The 13,647-nt window shown below is 44.0% G+C and overlaps 1 protein-coding gene across 1 annotated transcript in view; it reads left to right on the top strand.

Annotated features, from left to right (window-relative positions):
• KIF5B (kinesin family member 5B) overlaps positions 1–13,647 on the top strand; it is a 113,312-nt gene that overhangs the window by 83,740 nt on the left and 15,925 nt on the right. The window contains exons 20-25 of the mRNA XM_073629863.1: positions 2,933–3,034; positions 6,195–6,255; positions 6,347–6,418; positions 6,519–6,623; positions 6,720–6,936; positions 9,627–9,760. Of these exons, the coding sequence (XP_073485964.1) occupies positions 2,933–3,034; positions 6,195–6,255; positions 6,347–6,418; positions 6,519–6,623; positions 6,720–6,936; positions 9,627–9,754 (685 nt within the window). The 3' untranslated portion in view covers positions 9,755–9,760. The remainder of the gene's footprint in view (positions 1–2,932; positions 3,035–6,194; positions 6,256–6,346; positions 6,419–6,518; positions 6,624–6,719; positions 6,937–9,626; positions 9,761–13,647) is intronic.

Genomic DNA, 13,647 nt, shown 5'->3' with positions numbered 1-13,647 from the left:
TAATCTTGACCATTGGATTATATCACCTCAGCAGTAGTAGGACTAGGCAGAACAAATAACACCTGGCTACGCCCATGGGCTGTCCTCAGTCAGTATATAACCCCCTCCCTGCTCTAGGTATTCAGTTTTGTAGCAAGCAGTAATAGAAGTGTCATAAACTCCATAGAGGGGTGGGTGCTGTGTCCAAAGGGACACAGCATCTCCTTAATCTTGACCATTAGGGCGTCCAAAAGCAGTGCCAAAGAAAAATGAGGGATGGGGAAAATAACCCAAGGACTAACAAGAGCCCTAACCAGGACACGGGAGCCTTAACCGGGTCAGAGGAGCCCCATAAAAAATTGAAGAAAAAACACCCCTCAAGTGGCAACCCCCCTCTTCAAACAGCAGCCTGCAAAACCTTGCAGCCAAAAGAAGCATCCACTGATGCCAAAATATCTACTAGAATTTAGTAAAGGTATGCACTGACAACCAAGTGGCCGCCTTGCAAATCTGTGATATTTGCAAGGCAAATATCACAGAGTACTAAGTACTAAGCGCCCGAGTAGAATGCGCCGTGTCAGGGAAAGGAAGAGCCTGACCTTTTTAATAGAATAGGCCTGAGTCACAGTCTGTCTGTTTGATCCATCTGGAGATGGTAGCCGAAGAAGCAGCTAGCCCTTTCCTTGGTCCTTATATAACCACAAAAAGTGAGCCTGACCTCCAAAAGGACACCGTGACTGCCAGATACACACGAATCGCATGAACCACATCCAAGGTATGTAAAGCAAATTCCTTGGGATGAGCCGACTTGGGACACAAGGACAATTAACACAATGTCCTCATTCAAGTCCAAGACCACTTTAGGTAGGAACGATGGACGTTTTGCACTCCTGTGATAGTCCGCTCTCTGCTGATGTAAAAAAAATCCATCCAGGCACCGCGTCATCCCAACAATGAAAGTCTGGATCCGCCAGGTGCCTGGACTGACACTCGTCTCAGCCCCTCAGCGAGCTGCTGAGAGCCTGAGACGGCCGCTCCCTGCCCCCTCCATAGCTCACCGCTCCAATGAGGGAGCAGAGCGGAGAGCTGTTGATTGACAGGCAGCAGCTCTGTGCTTAGGGAGCTGTGAGAACCGAGCCATCGGCGGTGTTCCATCGCTCGGTTCTCAGTGTAGAGGCGCCACAACAGGGACAGAGGCAGCATCAGACCAATGCTGCATCCACCTAGGTAAGTATGATACTGAAAAAAAATCCCTTCTCTTTTAAGTAGGAATTTCCAGCATGCATAGGGATGTCACTCTATCCATGGGTAACAGAGTGAACACATCACTGTGAAGTATCGTAACACCTTTCGGTCATAGCGTGTGTGATATGCTGGTTAGCGAGTATAGATGTCCATTTAAACTGACATATTGAAATTTATTAACATAACGTGGACAATACTAATTATTATTATTATTATACAGGATTTATATAGCGCCGACAGTTTACGCAGCGCTTTACAACATTAGGGCAGACAGTACAAGTACAATTCAATTAAGGAGGAATCAGAGGGCCTTGCTCATTAGAGCTTACAATCTAGGAGGGAGGGTCAAGTTATACAAAAGGGTAATAGCTGTGGGGGATGAGCTAATGGAGAAAATAGTGCAGTTGTTAGATGGAAGCAGGATAGGCTTCTCTGAAGAGGAAAGATTTCAGGGATCACCTAAAAGTGGATAAATTTGGAGACAGTCTGACAGATTGGGGTAGGGAATTCCAGAGGATGGGAGAGGCTCGGGAGAAGTCCTGGAGGCGGATATGGGAGGAGGTGATGAGGGAGCTAGAGAGCAGGAGATCTTGGGAGGAATGGAGATGGCGATTAGGTTGGTATTTTGAGACTAGGTTAGTGATGTAACTGGGGGCAGAGTTGTGGATGGCTTTGTAACTTATTGTAAGTATTTTGAATTTAATTCATTGGGAGAGTGGTAGCTAATGGAGGGATTGGCAGAGAGGGGTAGCAGACACTGAGCGGTTTGTAAGGTGGATGAGTCTGGCAGCCGCATTCATGATGGACTGAAGGGGGGATAGTCTTATTTAAAGGTAAGCCAATGAGGAGTGAGTTGCAGTAGTCAAGGCGAGAGATAACCAGGGAGTGAATCAGGAGCTTTGTGGTTTCGCTGGTTAGAAAGGGACGTAGTTTAGAGATGTTGCGGAGGTTGAGGCGGCAAGCTTTGGAAAGTGGATATGGGGCTGAAAGGAGAGTTCAGAATCTAGGATAACACCTAGCACCCTGACATGTGGGGACGGGTGGATGGTTTTGCCATTGCTCTTCACAGATAAGTCAGGGAAAGAGGCACGTGGGGGAGGAAATATTATAAGCTCGGTTTTGGACAAGTTGAGTTTGAGGAAGTGGTGTGATATCCATACAGATATGTCGGTTAGTAAGTTAGTGATGCGTGAGGAGACTGATGGAGTGAGTTGAGGGGTGGAGAGATAGATTTGTGTGTCATCAGCATAGAAATGATATTGAAAGTCGTGAGAGGCTATCAGCTGACCCAGGGAAGAGGTGTAGATTGAAAATAAGAGGTCCAAGAACAGAACCTTGGGGGACCCCGACAGAGAAGGGAAGAGGAGTGGAAGAAGTAGAATTGTAAGTGACACTGAAGGTGCGTTGGGATAGGTAGGATGAGAGCCACTGAAGAGCACAGTCACGGAGACCGAGGGAGTAAAGTTTTTTGAGGAGGAGGGGGTGGTCAGCCGTGTCAAAGGCAGCTGAAAGATCCAGAAGTAGGAGTACAGAATATTGTCCGTTGGTTTTTGCAGTTAGTAGGTCATTTGTGAGTTTTAAAAGAGCAGTTTCTGTGAAGTGCTGAGGGCGAAATCCAGATTGAAGGGGATCAAGAAGGTTGTTTTTAATGATTTTATTATCTAGTTATGATCTAATTATTTTAATACATTTCCTTTGTCTCTCGCAGCCAAAACCAGAAGATGATGCTGGAGCAGGAACGACTTAGAGTGGAACATGAAAAGCTAAAATACGCTGACCAGGAGAAGAGTAAGAAACTCCATGACCTCACGTAAGTAGATATTCAAGTGAAGCAATCAATAGCCTGCAGATAATTTTCATTGGATGCACTGATGTGTTAGGAAAGGGATTAACTTGGCTGTTTTTCAAATGCTTGAGATGTTTGCAGCAAAGTTTTCAGATCTAATGCCTGTTTGAGTTTACTCAATATATTAAGAGAAATACTTCTCCATCATATAGGGTGCTTGGTATACGTTTACCACTCTTCTGTAGAGGAAGAAGACAAGTCTAATATACCTTTTTATCTTTATAGACCAAAAATTGAGATTCACTTGTGATAGGATGAGTGGAGTGGCAGTTTGAGATAGGTGCTAGGTTTTATACAGGTTTTCCCTCCATGAGGGGCATCCAGAATATACTAGTGTGATTTTTGCTCCCAGCAGGGCCTGGGATACTTGGTAAAGGAAAATCTGTGGCTGGCAACTTTTTCCACCCTCTGTTCAGGATTAAAATGAAGTTCCACCCAAAAATTTAATTTCCGCTCAGCTTATCTGATTCCCGTCTGGTGCCACCTTTCGGGGGGGAAGGTGGAGCGGGAACCTGGTACGGGTACCTTGCGGGAGACCGGGCTGCGGTAAATTATGTTAGCAGCTCGGCCCCCCTCCCCTTTTGCCAGTAAGAGAGCGCAGCCCGCTTTGTGCATACGCAGTAGGGACCTGGCCGTGAAGCCGAAAGGCTACACTGCCGGGTTCCCTTGCCCACAAAGGCGACGGCAGCACCCGGCCATCGCTGCGGTGACCGACTTTGCTGGATTCCAGTACAGGTAAGTGTCCTAATGTTAAAAGTCAGCAGCTACAGTATGTGGTGTAGTGCTGACTTTTAATTTTTAAAGGGGCGGAACTCTGCTGAAAAAACTAAATGGCACCTTCTAAACTTTTTACATCTTCATAACATTTAAAATTGGTTACAAAAGGAATTCTAGCAGTTATGTGGCTAGCACACATCTCAGGCTTTTACACTATCCAGTTATTTTTTTGCCCTAAAGTGGGTATAATAAAAGCCTTAACATTTTTTACCGTAACTCATTCCTTGCATTAAAGTGATTGTAAAGTCTTGTCTTTAAAAAAAAAAATAAAAATAAGATTTTATACTTACCTGCCCTGTGCAGTGGATTTGCACAGAGTAGCCCAGATCCTCCTCTTCTGGGGCCCCTCTTCACTGCTCCTGACCCCTCCCTCCAGTCAAGTGCCCCCACAGCAAGCAGCTTGCTATGGAGGCAGCCAAGTTGCAGCCACGTCTGTCCATTCAGACATGGAGTTGCCGTTTGGCCACTGCCCCCTCTCTCTTCTGATTGCTCAACTGACTTTCACAGCCGAGGGAGCAAATGGCACCGCTGCTGTGTCTCGGCCAATCAGGAGGTGAGTTCCGGACAGCCAAGGGATTCGTGGATATTGCTGGTCAGAGATGGGGCTCAGGTAAGTATTAGGGGTGCTGGGGAGGCTGCTACACACAGCAGGCTTTTTATCTTGATGCATAGAATGCATTTTGCTTAATTGAGCCCTCATTTAATCGTGCAGCTCTTCTCTCCCCTCTCACTTTCTGGTCTCACTGGCCTTGCTTAGGTAGCGGAAACTATTGGCTCACTGCTGTTACACAGTAGCCGTTTCTCAGGCTCCCTCTCCGGAATCGAACCCTGATTCCCCGTTACACGTGGTCACCATGGTAGGCGCAGAAAGTACCATCGAAAGTTGATAGGGGAGACATCCGAATGTATCGTCGCCATCACGGGGACGTGCGATCGGCCGAGGTTATCTAGAGTCACCAAAGGGGCCGGAGCCCCCGGTCCCCGGATTGGTTTTGGTCTGATAAATGCACGCATCCCTGGGGGTCAGCGCTCGTCGGCATGTATTAGCTCTAGAATTTCCACAGTTATCCAAGTAACAGATGGAGCGATCAAAGGAACCATAACTGATTTAATGAGCCATTCGCAGTTTCACTGTACCGGCCATGTGTACTTACACGTGCATGGCTTAATCTTTGAGACAAGCATATGCTACTGGCAGGATCAACCAGGTAGCCCGTCGTCGGGAACAGCCTCCCCCCCCCGGAGAGGGGAGGGCTGCGTGCCATGGGCCGGAGGTGGGAAGCCGTCCGCCTCGTCGGGGGTAGCCCTCGAGAGGCGGCCGGGCCCGGGGCGACGCTTCCGTGGGGTGGAGGAGGCTCGGCCAAAGCCTCCCCCCATCGGCCTCGACGTCGCGCTCTCCCGTGGCGGGTCCGCGGGAGGGTGCCTTGGGGAGGTTCCCGGGGGCTGTCTGAGACAATCTGCGCTCGGCCGCCGAGGAGAAGGGAGGGGCGGCCGAGGACGGTCGGTTAAAACCGACCGGCCCACGCCCTCGCCCGGCACAGCCCTGCTCGTCTGGCTGGCCTGATTCTCCTTCGGGTCCTGGCAGACTCACCATCGGGGACCGCGGGGGGGAGGCCCTCCCCGGGCGGGGTGCCGGGCTCCTCTGCCCCCGCGACGGACGGGGGGACCCGCCGACCGCGGAATCCTTCCCGGGGTGGACGGTAGGGGGGTCGGGGGGTCTGCGACCTCCGGGGCCTGGGCGCGCTCTCCCCTCCCCGCCGGGGGGTGGTGGCCATCATCGGTGAGCAAATCCAGTGATGCGGGGGTTGGCCGAGTCCTGCTGTCTGTGTCTAGATGCAGACAGAGAGGCTTGGGAGCAAGCCCGCACCAGCCCCCCCATTAAAAGCGGCTTTCTATGGAGGCACTCCCCGGAGAAGCGGAGTCAGAAGCATTGGCGGGGGATTCGAGAAGCGAAGGATCTGAGCTGCTCTGGAGTTCCATTGCACAGGGAAGGTACGTAAAATCCGGGGTTTTTTTTATTTTTTTTTTTGTGGTGTTGTGGTTTTTTTTTTTTTTTTTTTTTTTTTTTTTTTTAAGAAAAAAAAATCATTTACAATCACTTTTAATATGCCTCAGCTAGGGTAGGCATATTCAATGGTAATGTGCTAAAAAAAAATAAAGTAAACCGTTGTCCAAAGGAATGGCATTCAGAGTTCATTTTTCTTTAGTTTAGAGAGTTTGCTAATAAAGTGTTAAAATTGTATGCACCTTTTGGATAATACCTTGCAACACCTAAATGCAGTTCCCACTTTCAGACCTTTTCCTTGGTGATTGTCAGTTTTCCTAATGTACTTCACTATTTCTTCAGGGTAATGCAAGATAGAAGAGAACAAGCACGGCAGGATCTGAAGGGACTGGAAGAGACAGTGGTGAGTAAATAATTGAATGAATATATACATTGCTGTTTAATTCTACTGCTCGAGTTTCTAACAAAAAAAAATAAAAAATGTATTATTGTAGGCAAAAGAGCTTCAAACCCTGCACAATCTCAGGAAGCTGTTTGTTCAAGATTTGACTACTAGAGTGAAAAAGGTATGTCTCTATCTGCTATATAAAATGTCTCCACTTACTATCCTTGCACAGTCCTTTGCTCTGGCCACCCCTGTGTCTTAACAGGGTGTTTTATTTGTAGAGTGCAGAAATGGACTCTGATGATACAGGGGGAAGTGCTGCACAGAAGCAAAAGATCTCCTTTCTTGAGAACAACCTGGAACAGCTCACAAAAGTCCACAAACAGGTATACACCCCCTTCCCCCAAGTTTTTTTTTGTTCATGGCATGAAGTAAAGCAGTAAAAAATTATAGGTAAGCATATGTTTCCTCCTTTATTGTAGTTGGTACGTGATAATGCAGATCTTCGTTGTGAGCTTCCAAAGCTGGAGAAACGACTTAGGGCTACAGCTGAGCGAGTTAAGGCCTTGGAGTCTGCTCTAAAAGAAGCCAAAGAAAATGCATCTCGCGATAGGAAACGGTATCAGCAAGAGGTGGATCGCATCAAGGAGGCCGTAAGGTCCAAGAACATGGCTAGAAGAGGACATTCTGCACAGATTGGTAAACATAATACATATACTTGTTGTAATTATTGGAAAACAGACCTTTGCACTTTTGCAAAAAAGTCAATCAAGCTCATAGGCCACATTATTGGTCACTTTTGTGTGATTGTTGGCCTAGTAGTAAGTCCTGGAAGGATTGTGGGGGCTTACCAAAGTTTGGCTTTCTCTGCAGAAGTTTTGTTTATAGAGCACACAGTTTGAAAACTTGGCACTCAGGCAAGATGACACGCATTTACTTTTAAAACAGACCTGTCCTAAAATTAAACATTTATTGCTTACCTCCTCTTCTAAAAATACTAGCTACTTGGCTGTCTAGCAGACCCCCTTATTGAGTCAAAGTGCCAGGAATGTAAAAATACCCCTGAAATTACCCCTTTTTGGAAAGTAGACGGACCAAGGTATTGAGTAAGAGGTATTAAGTTTTTTGACGTTATAATTTTTTTCAAAAATTTGAGGGAAATTAAGAATTTTTTTTCTTTTTTTTTTACAATGTTGTCACTTTAACAAGTCATGTCTCGCACACAGCATACTTTTATTTACACCCTCGAACACATTCTTCTACAGTGAGGGGGAAAAAAGTATTTGATCCCCCTTGCTGATTTTGTACGTTTGTCCACTGACAAATGATCAATCTATAATTTTAATGGTATGTTTATTTTAACCGTGAGAGACAGAATAACAACAAAAAAAAAATCCAGAAATAATCCATTAAAAAAAAAGCTATACATTTTTTTTTTTGCATTGAGTGAAATAAGTGTTTGACTACTTCGCAAAACATGACTTTACTTTGGTACTTGGTGGCAAAACCCTTGTTGGCAATCACAGAGGTCAGATGTTTTTTGTAGTTGGCCACCAGGTTTGCACACATCTCAGGAGGGATTTTTTCCCACTCCTCTTTGCAGATCCTCTCCAAGTCATTGAGGCTGATGTTTGGAAACTCGAACCTTCAGCTCCCTCCACATGTTTTCTGTGAGATTAAGGTCTGGAGACTGGTTAGGACACTCCAGGACCTTAATGTGCTTCTTTTTCTCCTTTGTTGCCTTGACCGTGTGTTGGGTCATTGTCATACTGGAATACCCATCCACGACCCATTTTCAATGCCCTGGCTGAGGGAAGGAGGTTCTCACCGAAGACTTGATGGTACATGGCCCTTTCCATCATCCCTTTGATGCAGTGAAGTTGTCCTATCCCCTTAGCAGAAAAACACCCCCCAAAGCATAATGTTTCCACCTCCATGTTTGATGGTCGGGATGGTGTTCTTGGGGTCATAGGCAGTATGCCTCCTCCTCCAAACAAGGCGAGTTGAATCGATGCCAAAGAGCTCGATTTTGGTCTCCTCGGACCACAACACTTTCATCCCGTTCTCCTTTAAATCATTCAGATGTTCATTAGCAAACTTCAGACGGGCCTGTACATGTACTTTCTTGAGCAGGGGGACCTTGCAGATGCTGCAAGATTTCAGTCCTTCACGGCGTAGTGTGTTACCAAATGTTTTCTTGGTGACTATGGTCCCAGCTGCCTTGAAATCATTGACAGGATTCTCTCATGTAGTTCTGGGCTGATTCCTCAATACTTTTTTCCCTCACTGTATGCTTCCTGAGTATGGAGATAACACATGTGTGAGACTTTTTCACAGAAATTATATCTCCTGGACGCCCACTGATCGTCCAAGTGAACAGGGTTGCTAGTGCAGGGTCCAAGGTGTTTAAGTGGGTGGTGAGGAGGCGATACGATGCCTCGTTACTGCCTCTCAAATCCATGTTCGGATCGCTCTTCAGAGAGCATTGTACATGTGAACTAGTCCTTATGGTGACACAATGACTGCCACGGTGGTAATAAGGGACGCTGTTGACAACATGTACAAAAAAAAAATATTCACCGCCGTGACACTGTACTACTCTCGGGGAGATGATCAGGATTATTTTTTTACACTGATTGCTTATTACAGTGTTCACTTTAAAAGCAGTTGTTTTAACTGTCATGAATGGCTTTCTTTCATGATTCATTTTTTACTATTGTGATTGCTATGATTGGCTCTAGTTATCCGATTGTACAGGTCCAGTGTCAATGGACGTGTACCATGCGATCACCGTGACCAATCAAAGATCACAATAGTAAACCATGCTGTCATGAATGGATGCCATGCATAAAAGTTGTTTGCTAGTGGGCATGTGACCTCTGTAATTGGCCACAGCAATCAGTACTGAGCACTGTGATCTGCTGTGTCCGGTGGACACATGGGTCACAAATTGTGCCACTGTGCGCCAGCGGGATGACCTACAGCACCTGTACATCCTCCTGGAATAACAGAGCACCCGCCTGGCCGGGCAGGAAACAGTTAAATTGGAGATGTGTATCTGAATTCTTGCAGTTATCTCCAGAAAGCTGCATTTGAAATATGAAAAGCTTTTTTACAATTTAAAAAGCAAAGTATATAAAAAAAAAAACATCCTCCTCCCTTCGCGTGGCCATATGCTATGCAAAATATCTAGATAAGTATTATTTGTGATGGGTCAAAGACTTAAGTCACGCCAGCAATCAATACAATGTATATCGTTGCTAAGTTCTTGGGTTTAGATGCGCTTTTTACAGGACAAAGTTCATTCTTAAATGTCCGAGATTATTTAAAAAAGTTATGTCACTTTTATAATGATTCACTTGCTAACAATCCATTATTTTCCTTTTTAGCTAAACCCATCCGTCCTGGACAGCACCCAGCTGCCTCTCCAACACATCCAAATGCAATTCGTGGGGGAACCGTGTTCCCTCAGAATAGTCAGCCAGTGGCTATTCGTGGAGGAAGTACTAAACCCTGACAAAACGTAAGCTTTAATGTTTGTTTCTTTTTGTGAGAACATTACTGATCTGTTATGTTCAGAGTGCCTTTTTTATTCTGTTAAAGCGCAACTACACCCTCCTATTCTTTACAGCCAAAGAAGCTGCCATCTTAGCCTCAATCTGATCTGCAGTTATCACGGTACAATACATATGATCAGTTTTGACACTAGCCATTTGATGGCTGGGCGGTTCGGTTTAGAGCACAAACAAATGTGGCAGTAATTATTTGCGACATGCCTTTAACATAACTGTTTTGGGAAACCATTAAAGTGGAACTAAAGTTCTGCTCTTATGTACTGCGAGCGGGCAAGCTTTTTATCACAGAAGAGACATGCAATTTCTCTTCTGCAATAAAATACTTACCTGCCTTGCTCAGAACAATCCCCACAATGTAAACTGAGCTGTGCATGCTCAGCTTACAGTGTGCCAGAATGACTAGTTCCTGATCATGTGAAGGAGTGACGTCATCCCGCGCTGGCCAGTAAAGATTTTCAAAAACCTGCACACAGGAGAAGATGCTGACGAGGGACCATTGGAAAAGTGAGCATTGATACATTTAGTTCCACTTTAAAGCAGATGACAATTATGTATTCCATAAGGTGTTCTATCATAAAAAAAATTAGCCCTATAAGGGAAGAACCATCTACTGTAACTCCTACAACCACTCAGATTCAAACAAGTAGTTAAACATGGCAGTTGGGCAGTGAAGGTTTGAATTTGATTCATTGCTATGAATTCATAAGACCGTGAAAGGGATGGCTCATACCCTGGTGAATTGAACACTGTTTTTTTTTATATCTCTTTTCAATCCGTGAATTCCTACCATATCTTTTCTGGAATGTGGAGTCTAGTGTAGTACTGTACAGTGGATATAAAAAGTCTATATACCCCTGTTAAAATGTCAGGTTTCTGTGATGTAAAAAAATGAGACAAAGATAAATCATTTCAGAGCTTTTTCCACCTTTAATGTGACCTATAAACTGTACAACTCAATTGAAAAACAAACTGAAATATTTTAGGGGGGTAAGTAAAAATAATGAAGAAAAAATAATCTGGTTGCATAAGTGTGCATACCCTCTTATAACTGGGGATGTAGCTGTGTTCAGAATTAAGCAATCGCATTCAAACACATGTTAACCACTTCAGCCCCGGAAGGTTTTACCCCCTTCCTGACCAGAGCACTTTTTACAATTCGGCACTGCGTCGCTTTAACTGCTAATTGCGCGGTCATGCAATGCTGTACCCAAACGAAATTTGCGTCCTTTTCTTCCCACAAATAGAGCTTTCTTTTGATAGTATTTGATCACCTCTGCCGTTTTTATTTTTTGCGCTATACACGGAAAAAGACCGAAAATTTTGAAAAAAAATGATATTTTCTACTTTTTGTTCTAAAAAAAATCCAATAAACTCAATTTTAGTCATACATTTAGGCCAAAATTCGGCCACATGTCTTTGGTAAAAAAAATGTCAATAAGTGTATATTTATTGGTTTGCGCAAAAGTTATAGCGTCTACAAACTAGGGTACATTTTCTGGAATTTACACAGCCTTTAATTTATGACTGCCTATGTCGTTTCTTGAGGTGCTAAAATGGCAGGGCAGTACAAAACCCCCACAAATGACCCCATTTTGGAAAGTAGACACCCCAAGGAATTTGCTGAGAGGCATGTTGAGCCCATTGAATATTCATTTTTTTTGTCCCAAGTGATTGAACAATGACAAAAAAAAAAAAATTACAAAAAATTGTCACTAAATGATATATTGCTCACACAGGCCATGGGCATATGTGGAATTGCACCCCAAAATACATTTAGCTGCTTCTCCTGAGTATGGGGATACCACATGTGTGGGACTTTTTGGGAGCCTAGCCGCGTACGGGGCCCCGAAAACCAATCACTGCCTTCAGGATTTCTAAGGGCGTACATTTTTGATTTTACTCCTCACTACCTATCACAGTTTTGAAGGCCATAAAATGCCCAGATGACATAAAACCCCCCCAAATGACCCCATTTTGGAAAGTAGACACCCCAAGCTATTTGCTTTGAGGCATGTTGAGTCCATGGAATGTTTTATATTTTGACACAAGTTGCGGGAAAGTGACAAATTTTTTTTTTTTTTTTTTTGCACAAAGTTGTCACTAAATGATATATTGCTCACACAGGCCATGGGCATATGTGGAATTGCACCCCAAAATACATTTAGCTGCTTCTCCTGAGTATGGGGATACCACATGTGTGGGACTTTTTGGGAGCCTAGCCGCGTACGGGGCCCCGAAAACCAAGCACTGCCTTCAGGATTTCTAAGGGCGTACATTTTTGATTTTACTCCTCACTGCCTATCACAGTTTCGGAGGCCATGGAATGCCCAGGTGGCACAAACCCCCCCCAAATGACCCCATTTTGGAAAGTAGACACCCCAAGCTATTTGCTGAGAGGCATGGTGAGTATTTTGCAGCTCTCATTTGTTTTTGAAAATAAAGAAAGACGAGAAAAAAAATTTTTTTTTTTTTTCTTTTTTCAATTTTCAAAACTTTGTGACAAAAAGTGAGGTCTGCAAAATACTCACTATACCTCTCATCAAATAGCTTGGGGTGTCTACTTTCCAAAATGGGGTCATTTGGGGTTTTTTTTTGCCACCTGGGCATTCCATGGCCTCCGAAACTGTGATAGGCAGTGAAGAGTGAAATCAAAAATTTACGGCCTTAGAAAGCCTGAAGGCGGTGCTTGGTTTTCGGGGTCCCGTACGCGGCTAGGCTCCCAAAAAGTCTCACACATGTGGTATCCCCGTACTCAGGAGAAGCAGCAGAATGTATTTTGGGGTGTAATTTCACATATTCCCATGGCATGTTTGAGCAATATATCATTTAGTGACAACTTTGCGCAAAAAAAAATAAAAAAATTAAAAAATTGTCTCTTTCCCGCAACTTGTGTCACAATATAAATTATTCCATGGACTCAACATGACTCTCAGCAAATAGCTTGGGGTGTCTACTTTCCAAAATGGGGTCATTTGGGGGGGTTTTGAACTGTCCTGGCATTTTATGCACAACATCTAGAAGCTTATGTCACACATCACCCACACTTCTAACCACTTGAAGACAAAGCCCTTTCTGACACTTATTGTTTACATAAAAAAATAATTTTTTTTTGCAAGAAAATTACTTTGAACCCCCAAACATTATATATTTTTTTTAAAGCAAATGCCCTACAGATTAAAATGGTGGGTGTTTCATTTTTTTTTTTTTCACACAGTATTTGCGCAGCGATTTTTCAAACGCATTTTTTGGGGAAAAAACACACTTTTTTACATTTTAATGCACTAAAACACACTATATTGCCCAAATGTTTGATGAAATAAAAAAGATGATCTTAGGCCGAGTACATGGATACCAAACATGACATGCTTTAAAATTGCGCACAAACGTGCAGTGGCGACAAACTAAATACATTTTTAAAAGCCTTTAAAAGCCTTTACAGGTTACCACTTTAGATTTACAGAGGAGGTCTACTGCTAAACTTACTGCCCTCGATCTGACCTTCGCGGCGATACCTCACATGCATGGTGCAATTTCTGTTTACATTTGACGCCAGACCGACGCTTGCGTTCGCCTTAGCGCGAGAGCAGGGGGGACAGGGGTGCTTTTTTTTTTTTTTTTTTTTTTTTTTTTTTCTTTATTATTATTATTTTTTTATCTTATTTTTAAACTGTTCCTTTCATTTTTTTTTTTTTTAATCATTTTTATTGTTATCTCAGGGAATGTAAATATCCCCTATCATAGCAATAGGTAGTGACAGGTACTCTTTTTTGCAAAAATTGGGGTCTATTAGACCCTAGATTTCTCCTCTGCCCTCAAAGCATCTGACCACACCAAG

Source organism: Aquarana catesbeiana, linkage group LG05 (genome assembly GCF_042186555.1).
Source record: "Aquarana catesbeiana isolate 2022-GZ linkage group LG05, ASM4218655v1, whole genome shotgun sequence".
NCBI classification, from domain to species: Eukaryota; Metazoa; Chordata; class Amphibia; order Anura; family Ranidae; genus Aquarana; species Aquarana catesbeiana.
Note: the sequence above shows the minus strand (reverse complement) of the source record. Positions and strands in the feature narration are given on the sequence as shown.